Source organism: Trematomus bernacchii, unplaced genomic scaffold (genome assembly GCF_902827165.1).
Source record: "Trematomus bernacchii unplaced genomic scaffold, fTreBer1.1, whole genome shotgun sequence".
NCBI classification, from domain to species: Eukaryota; Metazoa; Chordata; class Actinopteri; order Perciformes; family Nototheniidae; genus Trematomus; species Trematomus bernacchii.
In genome coordinates this window covers 11,995,098-12,012,610 of record NW_022987803.1, presented here as the reverse complement: position 1 = coordinate 12,012,610, position 17,513 = coordinate 11,995,098, and the positions used below count along the sequence as shown (strand labels likewise).

The window sequence follows — 17,513 nt, the reverse complement described above, 5'->3', positions numbered from 1 at the left end:
CCTGTTTTGCAGAATATTTAGTTCCAAAATGAATTGTATATCTTATAGAAGGTGGCATAAACATGGATTTTCCAACATGAGCATCACACCATCACAGCCTGGGAGGAGGGAGAGGAAGATGAGGAGAGAGGAAAGGCGTCATCCATCTTCGTTATCTCCTCCACAGAGGCTATTCTCAACAAACACCAGACCAATTATCCCGTAAATCACACTGGCTGTGAAAACACACCTGAGCTCTTTCTAATAAATGTCCAGGCACCGCTGTGCTTGTAATTTGCGCCCTGCAGAAAAAACAAACAAGGCACCTCTTAAGTCATTTTGTGAAAATAATCAGGAGCTTTCGAAACCACAAGAAGCCAGGTATTGTATAACAGGAAGGTTACATTTACACAGCAGTTGTTTGGAGCACTCACAGCAGATATAAACTGATGATAACAAATATGTTATCTGCAGTAAACACAGGACAGGGCATAAACATTCTGCTCTTCCTCACAGCATCAATGTTGATAACCTCAGGTCTGCTGCGTCTGTGCCGAGACTAAACAGGCAACACTGTGAGAGTTCAATGCATAAACAAGGCAGAAGAAGAATTGATAAAACTACAAACCAGATCAGAAGCAGGTCCCGAGCTGCTGTGTTGGCAGGTAGCACAGAGATACAGGGAGCTAGTAGGAGTTTTAAAAAGACACTTGTATACAACTCATTTTTATGCTTGTTGCAACATTTTATATTCTGTTATGTATTTGATGTTACTGCTCTTTGCAACCTACAGTTTCATCATGTTGCTGCCCTGTGAGAAGCACGTATAGTATCTCCATGATGATTACTTTTCATCATTAGCCATTACATCAGATTGAACATTAAGCCTTCACTTGATTTTCTCAGTGTTAAATTATGGTCTGTAATGCAGATTGATTTGAAAAGTCTGTTTCCTCACTAAGAAATACAACTTTGAGAAAGAATATAATGCAAACTTAGTCCACTTTTACTGATAGAATTTGCTGATAGAATTTAATATAGCATTAGAATAAACTAATGGGTGTCTGTGAAATCCTACAACATGTTTATGTTTTGGCTGGTAAATTGCTTAATATGATGATTATATATAATTATTGTCTATTTATTACGTGTGTGTGTGTGTGTGTGTGTGTGTGTGTGTGTGTGTGTGTGTGTGTGTGTGTGTTTGTGTGTGTGTGTGTTTGTATGTGTGAGAGAGAGACAGAGAGAAAGTGAGAGAGTGAAAGAGTGAAAGAGGTACAGAGGGAGAAAGGGAAGGAAGACCGAGCGCGCGAGAGAGCTTCTATTTCCTATTGATAATCAGCTGAGCTGTATGTATTTAAGGGTTTGACGAAGAACCACAGCCGCTTCTTTTTGCCCATTTTAAAGTTCTTTGTGAGCGACTGAAGACGAGAGGAGGCAACTTGTCTTGACATTATGCAAAGTTTTCTCGGAGTGTCGCACCTTTTATCGGTTATTTTGCTCCAACTGGCACGTGCGCAGGTAGGTCAAACAAAAACAAAACATTCTGTCATGTTAGCTAGCCACCGGAAACTGCAATTAGCAGATGTTTTTAAAACGCATATTTAGTGAAATATTTTCATTTATTTATTATAAAAGTTTTAATTTGAAATGTAATTTATTCCGTGATATTGTGCATGCTAAAGCAGAAGTTACGGTTTTCTTTTTTAGGAGAACACTATGATTTCCTATTAGCACCTCACCTTTAACAGTGAAGCTAACAGAGTTTTTTCCACTGTGAGAGGTCACATCTATTCAACACTCCAACTTTGTCAATATTTGACTGGCTGTGTGCCCCACCAGGAAGATAATATCTGCATTGAGGATTTTGAGATTTGCTATGTTTAAATTACAGTGCCCAGATAATCACAATACTTTATTTATCTAAGGGTTTCATCACAGTTGCTCTGTAAATAAAATAAATAATTAATAAACATAATTTAAATCAAAATGTGGAATACAAAATGAAATAGAATAAAATAATTCTGTTTATGACCGTAAAAAGTTATGGTAAAAATGTGCAATAATAGATTAATTGAAATAAAATGATATACAAAATATTTACAATAAAGATTCAAAGGTTTTTATTGTCATATGCACAGGCTACAGTGTAGAAATGGCAATGAACATCTTATGACCTGAGCTCCTCCAACAATCCAGCATATATAATAAAATACAAAAATACAAGATACAAAATAAAAAGTAGTGCAAAAAGTCTATATACATGTAAATAGAATATGAAATAAAATAATGTAAATTAAGACAAAATAAAATACGGTTTATTGCGTAAAACGTGCATGTACAATATAACAACAATACATATTTTGAAATGCATATATTACAAATATATGCAGTGGTGTATACATAATAATAAAGATATGAATGCTGATTTGCACAGTTTGAGCTGCTGATGGTGAATAAGTCCAGTGTCAGTCTATGACTCAACACCAGTATAAGATGCATGCTGCATGGAGCAGGGTGAGATAGAGAGGTGAGCTACACACTGTATCTGAGACCTGTAGTGTGAACATTTCCAGCAAAAAACACGAGACAGCAGTGGTTATAGGAGACTCTGTAGCCTCAGGTTCTGCTGGTGATGAGATGTAATTCTCCACTTCTCTGGTTCTGCACTAGTGCTCCCTCTTGGTATAACAACATCTGACCCCAGGCGAGACAGATATTCAGTATCACCCGGCAGGGAACCGACTGGATGAGCAATATGTGCTGCAGTTCATGTGAGGAGATTAAATGAGACTTGTATTGAGTAGCAAGCTGACAGAAAATGACTTTCATGCCCAGTGCAATCCAGAAAGCTTCTCACATGGATTACTGATGCGAGATGAGTAGTAGGTGTAGGAGTTTTTGGATGAAATATCGTTTTTAATAATAAATATGTTTCACAATTTATTATTAAAAACGAAATGTCATCCATCCACAACGTTTTGGTGTTTGAAGCAACACAGCAACGGTTCAAATGCACCTGGTTAGAATCTGATTCATGTAAAAAACATGGATCCACGTTTTGTAATTCAAAACAAATGGCCTAAATTTAGGGTGTCAGTTTAAAACAAAAAATTGTTTTGCCTCCAGAAACTAAACAAAGCATCTAAAATGTAAGATATTGATAACATGTAATTTCCAAATGCAATTTAAACAAATCAGCACTACATCAAGTAAATGACAACATTAGCATTGTGTAATTCACACAATTAGAGGGGGGAAACAAGAAAACTGTAAGGAGAAAATAAAAATAAAACACATTTTAAACATTTCTTTTAGCAAACCACCAATTTCAGTGTTTAGGTTATGTAATAAATTCATGTACATCCATGCTTATTATTCTATTGTAATGCAACTATTGTTGGGTGAAGGAGTACAGACTCTTTAGCCCAAGTACAAAATAACTTTGAGCTAACATAAATATCAATAAAACCTACTGTTTTCTAAGAACCTACAAAGAACTCCCTGTGTGTGACATTTAGGAGAGGATTTTCCCATCAGTGTTAACAATGTGAGAGGAAAGCAGGAGACAGGGGAGGTGAGGAGTCAGAAAGAGATTGTTGATATTGAAAAGAAGGTAAGAGCCAAGATCAACGTGTTTTACTGCTTCATTTGGCATTCAGAAACCAGGACAGTGTGGAGGCTGGGTGGTGAGAACTTCAAGATATCCATGCTGTGTCATGATACTTGACAGTACTGCCTTTGTTTAAACTGTTTATTGTGTGAACATCTCCCATGAGGAAAGGCTGAAGCTATTCTTCACTGTTATTCTTCTGTGGTTTCCGCTTCTTGTGATAATAACACTTCTGGGATTATATCAAATCAAGTTTGATTGCTGGCTCAGTTTACTGCTCAAACAGTGACACAGTGGTAAACCATGCTGCTCATTGTTTTCACTGGATGGGTTGTGTGTGCACTTCTTTACTCTGCCAGTAGAGGGCGCTCTGCAACTACACAATGACCGACCGCTGATCAACCGATTTATAACATCCTAATTTCTCTCTTATACTAATTTCCAGATTTTCTTTGCACCACAATGTTTGATATTAATGTAACAGCCTTTACCAAAAAATAAATGTATATTTGATTTTTACTTGTATTTAATAATTTTTGCAGATTTCCCACCCTCCAGAAGGAGGTCACTCGAGAGGTAAGGCCTATCCCACTTATTGGAGAAGAAGTACTCAGATCTTTTACTTAAAAATAGCAATTATAAAAATACTTTGTTAGAAGTGAAATTCCTGCACACAGAATCTTACTTATAGAAAGACAAAACATTTGGCATCAAAATATACTTAAAATACCAAAAATAAAAGTACCCCTTCTGAGTACTCCCACTCAGAATTATATAAAATTACCGGATTGACACATTAATTTGTTCATAGCAGCTGGTAAATGTGCTTATTATATGCTAACACATTTATTTATAAGTTGTTTTTTATTTGTATTAGATCATCATTTCTAAAGCTTTGACATGAATCAGAATCAGAATCAAGTTTATTGCCAGGTACGTTTACACATACAAGGAATTTGCTTTGGTATCTGGTGGTGCGAACATAAACAACCTAAAAAAATAAGTTGCAAAGTAGATAAAAAAAAGAAATATATAAGGATAATAAAAAATAAGTATTATTAAGAAACAATTTAGCATTACAAAAGGATGCTAAAGACAAGTATTTACTTTTGTAAATACTTGTCTTGAATGTATCCGAATAAGAACAAACAATATTTCTTTCAAATGTGAGTAAAAGTACAAAGTAGCATACACTGGAAATACTCAGGTATACCTCAAAATGATACTTAGGTACAGAACTTGAATAAATGTAATTGATTACTGGTCACACTGAAGAGGTTTTTCAAACTCTACCAAATAATCAAAGGTTAAACCTGTCCTGCAGTGATGGGGTTCCAGGAGGTGTGGGTGAGGAGCATGTGTCGGCCCATGGAGCAGTTGGTGGACGTGGAGCAGGAGTACCCTGGAGAGGTGGAGTACATCTACATGCCGGCCTGTGTCCCACTTTGGCGCTGCTCTGGTTGCTGTGGGGACGAGAACATGGAGTGCCAGGCTACACTTGAAAGCAACATCACACTGCAGGTGTACTGTCTCTCAGAAATACCAGACATACCTGAAGAGAGGGGTTGAAAATGCACTTTATGTGGATGTGAAATGAATGGCCCTTCTAGTGTTGATTTGTCCTTGAAGTCCTATTATTATTATTATTATTATTATAATAACATATTATTATGTCCTATTATGTTGATTTCCAGGTTTCATGTGCGTTTTGTGTATCCACTGTGACCTGTTTACATGCTTTAATGTTCAAGAAGTCTTTATTTTACTCATACTGTCTGTGCTGCAGCACCTCTTTTCAGATAAAGAGATAAAAACGAAAAATTTAAATATTAAATAATTCAACACAGTAAATAGCTCCAACAGCCCTATATTCCGTTTTCCCTTGCTTTATCTCTCAGGTGATGAGGATTCATCCCATGATATCTATGCGCCATGTGGAACTCACCTTTGTGGAGCATCAGAGATGTGAATGCAGGTAATTATCTCCAGTAAGCACCGAATGCAAATTCATATTTTTATACTACAGCTAACTGCCATTTGTTGTGTCTTCTCCCCTCTGTTTTAGAGCCCGTCAGAAGCTTCTGAATAATAAAAGGTCAGTAGCTGGGAATTTTTATCTATCAGACTTGAACACGTCAATATCTTCACTGCTCTCTGCTCTGCCTCCACAGCAGTGAGTCTATCAAGAACAGACCCCGCAGGAGGAAACACAAGAAGACAGCAAACGGCTGTGGCAAGTAAGAGATGGATTGTCCTCCTGTGGCGCACACACACACACACACACACACACACACACACACACACACACACACACACACACACACACACACACACACACACACACACACACACACACACACACACACACACATAAACCCACACTGTTTCACAATGTTTGGACATTTACGGTTACATTTATCACTGTTTCCCCCTCACTGTCAGACTTCCAAGGACAGATTAAACAATGTCACAGTGTATTATCTGCTGTGTTAGTCTTCTCTTTGGCAGGCCTGTAATCCACCGCTCGTGTATGATGATAAATGATAATCTGAAGTAGCTGTTAGTTCAAACCAGGGGCTGCCAGTGTAAAGGGTTAGTCTGAAAATCACCGAATTCACATACAAGAAAACAAATTAGGGGATTAGTGAAGGGTAAAGGTATTTTTTGTTGAAATCAGGTTACATTTTAAGCCGACGCAATTCAGTCCAAGCCCTACAGTATATAAGACCATCATTGGAAAGTCTGATCTAAGGTGTTTATCTGATTTGAGTTTGGTATTTGTTTGTCTGTGTGGACACACTAATTAAATAAAGGTCAAAGGGGCAACGTATGTCACAGGTAATCTCTCTCGCTCCCCTTTAGTGTAAATGAAGGCATTGCCATAAAGAAGGCTTTTAAAGCTGTAGCCAGGTTTGTAGAGCATTATATAGTGGTGCTGTGGAGGTGCACACTCCTAGGGCCTCTTGAAAGATGCTAAGTTGATATAGTCATTCTAGGATCCAGGACCCACCACGAGGTGAAAATCAATTTCGAAGCATTTTTGCTTTCTCTCAAAAGTAGAAATACTTTAAAGGGGACCTATCATGCAAAATGCACTTTTGTACGTCTTTTATACATGAATATGTGTCCCCGGTGTTCCAGGGAACTCACCAAGTGTCAGAAAACACAACCCTCTCTATTTTCCTCCATACCCAAATCTCTAAAAAAGGGGCTGCAACGGATCTGATAAAAACTGATCCAGATTTGAACACTGTCCTGACGTCAGGACAGTGGCGCTACGGCTATTGGGCCAACTCCACCAATCAGGAGGAGACAGCCACGGCCATTGCCGTTCGAAAGCGCTGGAGACGCTGTAGTACATATGCCAGGCCTGTAGGTGGTGCTGTTCTCACAGAATCAGCCCTTGCAAAAACAGGGGTAAAAAAGTGAAATGAAGCATGGTTAAAATGCATGATCTGTTTGGTCATTTAAAAAAAAAAAGTATAAATATGCCTTATATAGGTATGGTCCTACACTATATTATTATAATATAGCATGATAGGTCCACTTTAAATAAGTGCAATTCTAGATACCGTGGTAGATTTATTTTGTCTGGACTAGAGATATTGTCCGATTACTCAATAAGCTTTTGACTTACCTTTGTGCATGTGGTTAAACTTTAAAGACAGACTTGAAAACATAAACCTGTCCTTTAACCACTCAGTGAAGAGGCTCATTATGAGTAGCATCACTTGTTGCAAGGTCCTAGAAGAACACAAAGTTCACCCTCCTGGGTAATCAGGAACAACGGATGATTTGAAGTAGGTGCTCGATGTAGTGAAAACTAGGTCACCCATCTCCTCTGGTAAGGAGAGGGAGAGGATATATTATCCTGCAGTTTGAATTAAATCCACCCTCTGAATCAGCCTCCCTTAAAGCTAAATATTTGACTTGAAGTTGTTATTTGGTAAGGTCATGTTTTGTATTTTTTCCTACTATAAATGTTTTATCAACCGTGTTAGAATCTTTGTGGACATGTTTTTCCTCACCACACAGTATGATGTTCCTTGGCTGCTGTTCCTTTTTTAAACCATAGCTTTATATCATAACCCCCTCCACCCAATCTTGAGTGTCGAATCTCACACACACTTGCAAAGTTTTTAATGTGTTGCAGGGTTGTATGATACCAGTAGCCTACTGAATTTAAACTGAACTGTATGTAAACCTGAGGAAATAAACAGTGCCTTTAGGTCTTGCTTAACGGCTTCATTCCTGTAATACATTTAAAGGTTAAGGATTTTACTTTGGTGGTCCAGCAGAACATTTTGCCTTTTCACTCCACTGTGAAATGGGACTTTAAACAGATAGTCTATGCACCCATTGGCCCCGGGAATGTGCCCTAGAAGTGTTCTGTAATCCATCCATGTAAGTGTACAAATCAAGTTTCATGTGTCAAAACAGTGGGGGCTGAGCCAAAGTACATGGGCTTGTCTCCTAACCTGATTCCATTTCCAATTTGGAAGTAGTTGTGAACTTTCAGGAAGCGTATGTGTCAGTTAAAGATTGATTTGATGACAGCATATTAAAGGACATGACTTTAGAAATAGTGTCTCAACCCAGATTCAAGTTTACATCTCTGATTCAAAAGGGAAGTATTATTAGAACACAGTTACAAAATCCATTCTCCCTCTAGGGATTAGTAAAGTTTTTCCTATACTGATTATTTTATGGAAACCAAAATGTTTTTCTTTTGTATGGCTTCTGCTGAGGAATGTTATGTATAGTAAGAGAAATAAAAAATGAAACAGGTATTCAAATGTTTAGATCTGGTTGAATGATACATATGATCCATTTCCTCTGTTCACACTTTCACACTAAGGACAAATCCTGTTCATATTTAATAAGCAATCCTTCCGTATTGGTCTCTATTTAGAATTCTGCTGATAAAGGCTCAATTGCAGTAGTAGCTCACAAATGATGTTGCTAAATAACACCAAATGATCTGCTGTTTGCTTGGTTGGAAGTGTTGACGGCATTTGGTGAAGTCTAACTATGTTGGTTTAAGAGGACGCACATGTATTTTATAGACAGTGTTGTATTTGACTATTTAACTAATTGTGTTGGTTAACTTGTCTTTTCAGGTGCGAGTTCCCTCAAAACAAGATAAATCTTCACTGAACCAAATGCCTGTGCATAGTTTTTGGAGGAGTTTCAAACAGCAGATCATCAATGAATGAGTCATCTCTGACTATTCACCTTCTGTCCAGAAATATGTCCTGTTATGGTCCATTCATCAAGACTCTGCATCCTTTCCATTACATTTTTTTTCTTTTTTGGTTAATAATCAAACGACCATATCTGCAAAACTCCTTTCGCTCTTACTGCTGTTTTTAACAGATCAAAATCAATATTTTAACAGGACATTTTAATGGAGTTGCTTTGAGGGAGGTTTTAAAAAATAGACATAGGATACAACAGATGTAGAACAGAGATAATGTGTGTAATGGTGTACGCTTATCAGGGAAAAGATGTAAGCCTCCATCCATACCTACTGATTAACACTTAGATCAATAGCAACATTCACACAAAGAGAAAACCTTCTTTCATTACTTCTTTTGTGCCTTTTTGAAGAGTGACTCCTGCTTTAATAGTTATAACTGAATACAAATACATTGTGTATGTGACTTTCTGTAAAGTGTTGTGGGACATATTGTGAATATAAGTGAATAAAATACACTCAAAATACAATGAGCCTCTGTGTTATCTATATTTTCATTGGAAACCATTGGGATGTGTAACAGGTGAGGACACTGAGAGCTCTTTCTTGGTCGAAGGCGCATTATTAACCAAGCACAAGGCGTTACTGTTATCCATCGATTTGTATTACATTTACAGCCCTTCAAAAACATGTGGGATGATAGAGTAGTGGTTAGATGGCACTTGAGTTTCCTCATTTTGTATTTCACACTATAGGATGATCAGGGTTGCCATGCAGCTTTGTGAAGTCAAGATATGTAAGCAATCACAGGAGGGTTTGACCTTTGAGTATGACTTAATCACAGAACCTATTTAGATTGTTTAGCAGAAGCACTTGAGGTTGTCTTGTCTCCCTCGGAATATTTTCCTACTGCCATTTGAAACCATGCCACCTCACACTACATTTTTGTTATTGCAAGCATTCAAATGTGCTTAAGGAGTAGAAGTAATGTAGTCAAGAGCAGCATGCACGTGAGATGTTTTTGTTCAGAGGGGTTTACATCTTGTTCACGTCTTCAAACATGCTGCAGAGAAGTCCTGCCCTGCTTAAGTTAGCTGTGGGTCAACCAGGCTCTTACACCAGTATATTACATACGTCACTAGTACATTTCCCAACAGTAAGCTACATAGATGCATGCCCTGTACTGTACACCTTCAAACACTGCAAAGCGAACACAATGTCCTTAACTTGCCAAATATTTGGCAGTGGTCACGTTTTCTTGCCGCTTGCTGCGTTGGCCAATCAGAGGCCTGGAAATCCCTAGGTGGGCGGGAATCTTGTGACGTCCACAATACTCCAAACATACCACGCCCTTAACTACCAAATATGGCAAAACCCGAAAGAGCATCTTTGCGAATACCTTGTGGTTTGTAAATGTCACCATTTAGGAACAATAGCAGGTAGATGTGTGAAAGCCCACGGCTGGTCGGTGTCGTGAGTTCCGATTTGAAGCTCACAAAGGACAATTCAACTGCAACGGTTAACGACCGTGCTCCGCATGTGACCCAGCGGACAGGCAGGGCGGCTCGTGCAGTGTACCGTGGAACACAGAGTTCTATTGGACAGTGTTGAACGAGCACACCGAGGAGAGGAAACCGAGACACAGCAGGAACCGGCGCGGCAGGCTCATACACATCGAAGTCAGCTTCGTTGAAACGGCGCCGAGGACAAAGTACGCATATTCCTTTGTGCTTCTTAAACGTTGTGTGGTGTTTTTATACCCACTGTGTACTTCGTGTCGAGTTAGCTTTGCATTAGCGCTTAACGTAGCTAGCCAGAGTGCTAACTTTTATTGTGTGTTGCATTCTGGTAGTTTCGTTTAGCTAGCTAGCTAAGTTAGGCTGTCATGTATCACATGTTATACTGGAATGAATTAGCATCACCTTACCATGCCATGCAAAATTAACTTGTGTAGCCCACTTATCTTTAAGACTTCCTTTATTGCTAATAACTCAATACTAACAACATGTAGCTAATAGCTATACCTTCACCCATATATGTTTAGCTAACTTGGACAGCAATGACGTTTGGTGTTTTCATTCAGTTTCGTTGGCAATACCATAAACAAGGGGAGGCTCATATAAATGCTTGTCACACGGTAAGAGAGTAGCCTATGTTTTTATTGTTCAGTAAACTCCACTGGAGCTTTCCAGGAAGATAAGACAGTGTGACGTCCGGTCCAAACAGCCAGCAGGAAGAGGCGTTTGTTATGATCACAATATTACCCAATACCCAGCATATTAGGATTGTAGATATGCTGCATTGCTTTTTATGTAAACAACTTCATGTTATGTAGTTGCTGTTGCAGCCTTTCAAGCCAAGGACATCATCGGGAAAGGAGATGAGCACCAAGAGGAAGTCGGAGAGTCACTCCAGGGCAGCAAACAGACCACGCATGACAAAGTCTGGATCCTCCGGGGCTGAGTCAGAGAGAGACTCCGGATTCTCAGGTACGTCTCTGCTCTTACCTCAGTTATATGTGCTTAGATTATAATGTATCACTTAATTAAACCCTATGGTAATTTCTTCCTGGTCTATAGATGCAAGCTCGGAGCACATGAGCACAATGGACACCACAGACTCCGAGAAGTCCCCCATTCGTGTTGTACAGAATGGACTGCAGACTTCTGGCTCGGGGTCCCATTCGTCTCAGCTGGCTGTAGTGGGAGGCTCCTACTCTAGCCTCTCTCCCATGATCATCATGAACAACGTCCTCCTCAAGCAGGTACACTGCTGCCACACGGCAAACTCTATAACCTCAACTTGAGCTTTGATGTTAATGGGCGCATGAATGATCAGTTTCCTGGAAGGCAGTGATAGGAGCAGGTCACAGGAAAGTAATGGTCTGATGAATTGCAACCGTGTTGAACTCACAGTCCAGTCACAGCTGTCATGAATGTGTCGCCAAAAACAGGCGGACCATTCACATAGAGTCTTATTGCTGAGCAACAGGATATTTTTATAGCAGAGTTTGGCCTAAAGTGTTAGCTCAGTTAGACCTTTTTTTTATTCTAGTCCACATTAACCCTTATTTTTGAATGGCACATTTCCATCATATCACTACTGTATCTTTTAGGCTTTTGTTTAAATATTTAGGAGGGAAGCTCATGATAAGACTTTTCTTTGAAAATAAAAGCCCCAAACTGTTTTTAAGAGTAAGAAAGTGGAACTAAACATTTTTCCTGTTAACAATCAGCGAGGAACACTTTTAACAGTTCAACTTTTTTCTTGGCTTAGACCTCAGCTGATGTTTTGATTCTTATTCTCAGAAAGACAATTACGGGAAAACTCAACTTTTCCAGATATTCATGACGCTTCAGCAGCTTTTCAATGCACTTTCATCTCTTTATTTATTGATACATCCTCAATTCAAACCTTTCAAAGCAAGCATACAGCATCAGCTTTTCAAGATATATTAATATTACACATCTATTATACACTATTTTAATTGACATACAAATTGATCCTATTCCCACTTTTCCCAAGTACTCTTATTATGTAACCTTCTTATTACACATTTCAAACAGCAATCAGCCTTTTTTTTTATCAGCATTCACACCACAAAGTTATGTAATCTTAATCTGTGGTTTAACAGTGAAGTGTAGAGACCTACTCTGCTGTCCCTGCTCTAATGATACCCAGAGATTGACCTGCTACAGGTGCTGTGTCAGGAAAAGGTCGGATGTGTGGACAGTAAATCCGCTTCAGACGCCAATCCCCTAAAGGGGGCTTTAGTATCTGAGAACAACTGATTGGGTTGCTTAGCGGCTACAACAAAACTGTGCTGGCAGTGGAGCACACTATGACTGTTAATCAACAGAAATATAGTAGAACTCTTATTGATGTAGCATTGATCATTTGTACAAATAATAAACATGTGGTCCCTGTGACAGTGTTTATGGTTTATTCATTGGCCGCACTAAGTCATATTTTAAGCAAAAGTCTCTGCCTGGTGGACATTTGCAATAGGTGAATGTTAGCATTTAAAGACTAAATGATGAATTGATGCAGTTTTGTTTTTTTGTGTGTGAAGAATGTTGTCCGCAGCCTTTTTTAAATTTGTTTTTATTGTGTCTCAAACGATGGAAATAAATGCATGTATACTTGGCAAAGGCCTCTTTAAATCTCTTAATCTTTATTTTGTATTTTTGTTATCTTTGCAGCCGGGTGAAAGTCCTCCTGCTATGAAGCAGTGGGGGTTTAGTCCCACAGTGGAGGTGGTCCAGCCTGTGGTCCAGCAGCCTCAGGTGGTCTTCCTTCGGCCTGTGGTCTCTCGTCAAACTTCCCCTGCTCCCAAAGAGGCCCCCTCTAGACACAGACGCCCCAAGAAGTATCTTCCAATCCTGAAATCCTACCCCAAGATAGCTCCACATCCCGGCGACAGCTCTAGTTCCTCAGGGAGAGGAACTGCTTCCTCATCTTCCAGCAACACCTCTTCTTCTCACTCCTTCTCGTCGTCCTCTTCTTCACACTCGTCCTCTTCTTCTGGGTCAGAGAGGGGAAGCAGTTTGACCTCCAACCACCGGGAACACTGTCAAAGAGAAAAGCAGAAGAGAAACCTGTGTGGTGGCGCTAGTAACTCTGCCTCGACCACTCCCAGTCTTCCTTCTACCCCGAGCACCACGTCTCCTCTGCTCCAGAGACGACTCTCTCTCCCCACAGCAGAGGCCAGTGCCAGCAGCAGCCCTGCCAGGGAGAGGCCTTCATCAGCTGTCAGCCAGGCCGAGTTTTCCACCTCCCTGTCCGTTACTCATACCAACGGCTCTGTTTCCCGGGCGGATGCCCAAGAGGAAAGCTCATCAGCAGAATGTGACCACAGTGACGCTGATGCAAAGAGGAAGCGCTTCTGCAACACGTACAACATCTTGAGCAAATCCGGCCTGCTGGACATCGCACTCCGCACCAAGGAGCTCCACAGGCAGAACCGACGCACCCAGAGTGACCTAGACCGGCTAAAAGAGCACACGGACCTGTTCCTTCAGGCTCTGTGCAGCGGCGACACTAGCATCTGTTTGAAGCTGCAGGCCAGCCTTCCGGTGGAGGAAGGAGAGAAGGAGAGAGCTGCTCAGACCAGCTTAAAGGCAGATTAGACCTGGACTAGTGCTGGGCTGTAAGCGTTCGACTGAGGGGGGAAAGGCAGGCCGGTGGAGGGGGAGTGTATAGAGACAGATGGACCGAAAGTAATGTTCTCCACACTACACCCCCCACCCCTAGACTGTCTCACACAGAAAGTGTGCTGTGGCCTACTTGTGGCTGCCTTAGGGCCCTGACACACCAAGCTGACCTCAAAGAGTCGGTGCAGATAAAAAACAGTTTTCGCTGCCACACGTTTTCTGTGGAAAGTTGCACTCGGACTCATCGTAAGACTGTAGCTGGTGGCAGGCTGACAGCCAACATGCACATATGTTCTGGGTCTTTTGTTTTGCTGCACCCTGTCAGACAGTGGTCTTTTTAGCTTGTGGAAAAAGAAAACCACACTTAAACAGATTTGCGAGGCCACACAGAGCCCCACCTGTAATTGCCTCTGTCGCTGTTTCAACGAGGTGAATCATCCAAACAACCACAGAAAAGGCTGATTAGTGCAATCAGTGAAGGACTCACTGCACAATATATGGGGGATGGTCAGCCACACTTTAAGTGCTGCCCATCATCCTGCTGTTGCTTGGTGTGTTAGGGTCAATCAAGGCCAGAACCACAGCGTCCTGTTCTGCCATACTGAGCCTGACTAAGGTGCTGTTTACACGAGAACACAAACGGTGTGTTGAACGGATACAAACCATTTTTTTAAACCCGAAAGCACAATACAGGCTCAGAATCTGAACTCTTTATTTGAATACTGGATCTGTAAACTGTAACGTTGCATGACATGGTGTTCTCAACGACATTTTTTAAATATCAGCATACTGCTCTTTCTAACAACACATGTCTGATTTCATTAAATGGTATTAGGTTGGTCTGTTTCAACAGTTTTTGCATCATTCATGTTTGTCCTCGAGGCCGTTTTCTACTGATATGTTGCTTCACGTACATCCAGTTAACTGTCAAAGTGTGTATTTATGTAATGAAGCCGTTTTGGGGTGTCAGGATAACTGTCAAGGCCAACATTCTGAAAACTTGATGAAACTTGTTTTTCTACAGTATAGAGCGGCAGGTACTGTCAAGGCTCAAGACTAATGGCGCTCCGTTACCCTGGTGTCCATGGAAAATGAATTTGGGATGCAATAGACTAATGTTTGACACATCAAGGGGATGCACCATACTTTACCCCTGATATTTATTGTTAAAAAACATCAAATCTGTGTCAAAATGTGCAGGAAGAAAGCTAGTTAAGTTATCTGTTAGCAGCTGTTGAACAGAGGTTCTATTGAGTTGCATTATGGAGTGCTCAAGCTATATTCATTGAATTATAACGTTAATAAATACAGTAGTTTAAAGCAGTATAAAATAGATACTAAGCAAGAGAAGTATCACTTAACAAAAAATAGTAAAGCAACTTTTAAAAGGAGTGTATGTTGAAGTACTCTAAATGTATTTCCTTTTTACCTTTGCATCAAGACATTTGGGATTGAATTGGTTACTAAATGTCTGTTATCGTGACACCCCTACAGCAGTTACAGTTATGTCAAATCGTTGAATCTGACAGGCTTGTGAAACTCTTCTCCTGTCACATGACATGTGTCCATGGCCTCCTGCCAGTCAGTGTAAACATGTGCCTAACATTTCTTTATCTCCACTGCTGCATTTTGAAACCTGATGTGACATATTTGGCAGGCCCTGTTCACGGTTTATAATAGTTTTGCATTCTCAACATGATGATTGAGTCTATGACGAACATCAGCTTAGGTTTCTTGGGGAAGACTGGCTCAACTTTTGGTCTCATGAATCCAGATTTCTACTTATATTTGATAACGGATTTCACTGTCTAAATTAGGCACATTTGTGGAGTTTTGTGATGCCTAATAGGAACGTTTGTGTATGTTAATAAGTTATGGCCTTAATATCCAAACCCAAGGTATGTCAAAACTTTGCATTTGCACTAAAATAAACTGAGAGCCGCTCTGAAGCAATTTCTGAGAAGCATTTGATGGCAGCTATGGTAAAAACACTTCATTTGCATTGTGAGGCATCATAGGCACACAATCTGTATACATACTTTCCTACATGACAGACATACATAACAATTACATGGTCAAATGTTTAATTTAATAGCAGTTTCCTCAGTATTAAACACTTCTTTTGCGCATTCTGTGTCTGTATAATATTTGATGTGAAACTCTTTAAGTTGACTTAAAAGCTCCTGAGGGACTTCTCAAGGAGGGCTTATTTATATTGTACTTTGGCAATCTTATCGCCTGTGAACATAAGTACACACTTAAGTTGAAAAAGTGTATTTGCACCTGTGATTACAAAATATACTGAACAAATATCAGTTTTATTGCATATCCCCACTTTTATTTAAGGAAATGCACTGATTAACTTCATCAGCCCTTATTTTGAAAACAGACAGAAGTCAGCAGTTATGCCAACATCTGATAGAATCACTACATTTTGACTATAGAGGGTTATGTTGAGTAATTTAAAAATAAATCACTACATTTAACTATGTTTGGGATTCAAAACTAGATTTGATGTGTGTTTAGGGTTAATATCATACTGGCACACCATGCTGTGTCTTAGCACTCAGATGCCTGGCTGATCATTTGAAGTTTCCCTGGTGTTAAGATCCTCTTTGAGGTTTCTTGTCTGCAGTGCACCAGATACATCGTACAATCTCTTTGTGGTTGACTGACTTGGCTCAGTACCTCCCCTCTAACATGGTTGTACTTAAAGCCAGATAGCTCACCGCATGCGTCTCAAAATGTCCCGCGAGTATTTATTGCTTCTACAAAATATTTTGTAGATAAATTCCCTCTCGTTCAGACAAACAGTTTGGGAATTAATGTTTATATTTTCGTTCTTAAAGTCTAAAAGTCTTTAAAGTGGTGGGAATACCCTCTGCTAAAATAAGATCTTAATGTTCCAATACAAGTTCACAGCCAGAGGAATTAATGATGTGGAAATATTAAAGGTCAATATGGTTTTGGCTACAAATAGAAAATCAACAGTGGTCGTGTTCATATTTTGCTTCTTTACTACGACACTTGTTATTTTATAAAACTGGATTTTTTGTTTTGTATTCCCTTCATCCATTCGTTCGCATTACATTATTTTGATTGTTTCATGAAAATGTTTCATAACATCCACTTTTTTTTTTACACTAAACTAAAATAATTGCAGTGGAATATGAGTTATTTTAATGGAATGAGGCAGACTGTTTTTTTCTACCCTAAAAATATAAATGCAGTAGATTAATTCCTTATAGGATTTTTTCCCATGGAGGATTTACCAAAACATCGGTTTCATGTTTTACAGTTTGAAACTTGTTATAAAATCATACTTTGCGCTGTATCATTTAATGATCAATCAACTATTGATCCTTTTAGAACATGCTTTAAGGTTATGTTTGTACGTAAGAGACTCATTGCTGGTGTGATAAATGTTATCCCAAAGAAAACTTTCCTTTCGGGAATAGTGTTATTATATGAGGAGGAGCATCATGTTTTGAATCTTGGATAGACTACAAGTGATATGTCTATTTTTTTAGTTTCTCATTGCATTAGCAAACAAATATATAAAAGCAAATTC

At 39.5% G+C, this 17,513-nt stretch overlaps 2 protein-coding genes across 4 annotated transcripts; both read left to right on the top strand.

The window, feature by feature from the left end:
* Positions 1–1,219: 1,219 nt before the first annotated feature.
* Positions 1,220–9,319, top strand: pgfa (placental growth factor a). Of its 2 annotated transcripts, none has more exons than XM_034150640.1 (7): positions 1,220–1,500; positions 4,135–4,168; positions 4,917–5,113; positions 5,491–5,567; positions 5,658–5,687; positions 5,767–5,829; positions 8,713–9,319. In XM_034150640.1, the coding sequence occupies exons 1-7, from the start codon at positions 1,435–1,437 to the stop codon at positions 8,747–8,749; spliced, it is 504 nt and encodes a 167-aa protein (XP_034006531.1). In that variant the 5' UTR covers positions 1,220–1,434; the 3' UTR covers positions 8,750–9,319. The 2 variants fall into 2 exon arrangements, with proteins under 2 accessions (XP_034006531.1, XP_034006530.1); XM_034150639.1 differs by having other exon boundaries at positions 5,764–5,829.
* An 846-nt stretch (positions 9,320–10,165) lies between these two features.
* cipcb (CLOCK-interacting pacemaker b) lies at positions 10,166–16,071 on the top strand. Of its 2 annotated transcripts, none has more exons than XM_034150663.1 (4): positions 10,166–10,500; positions 11,125–11,278; positions 11,369–11,553; positions 12,992–16,071. In XM_034150663.1, the coding sequence occupies exons 2-4, from the start codon at positions 11,170–11,172 to the stop codon at positions 13,916–13,918; spliced, it is 1,221 nt and encodes a 406-aa protein (XP_034006554.1). In that variant the 5' UTR covers positions 10,166–10,500; positions 11,125–11,169; the 3' UTR covers positions 13,919–16,071. The 2 variants fall into 2 exon arrangements, with proteins under 2 accessions (XP_034006554.1, XP_034006555.1); XM_034150664.1 differs by having other exon boundaries at positions 11,137–11,278; positions 12,992–13,918.
* Positions 16,072–17,513: the final 1,442 nt, after the last annotated feature.

Bases quoted from the DNA above. Each gene is read 5' to 3' on its own strand.
- pgfa (XM_034150639.1), top strand. From the start codon at position 1,435: ATGCAAAGTTTTCTCGGAGTGTCGCACCTTTTATCGGTTATTTTGCTC. The intron at 5,114-5,490 runs GTGTACTGTCTC...TTTATCTCTCAG, and splicing joins AAAGCAACATCACACTGCAG to GTGATGAGGATTCATCCCAT. The intron at 5,830-8,712 runs GTAAGAGATGGA...TTGTCTTTTCAG, and splicing joins ACAGCAAACGGCTGTGGCAA to GTGCGAGTTCCCTCAAAACA.
- cipcb (XM_034150663.1), top strand. From the start codon at position 11,170: ATGAGCACCAAGAGGAAGTCGGAGAGTCACTCCAGGGCAGCAAACAGA. The intron at 11,279-11,368 runs GTACGTCTCTGC...CCTGGTCTATAG, and splicing joins GAGAGACTCCGGATTCTCAG to ATGCAAGCTCGGAGCACATG. The intron at 11,554-12,991 runs GTACACTGCTGC...TTATCTTTGCAG, and splicing joins ACAACGTCCTCCTCAAGCAG to CCGGGTGAAAGTCCTCCTGC.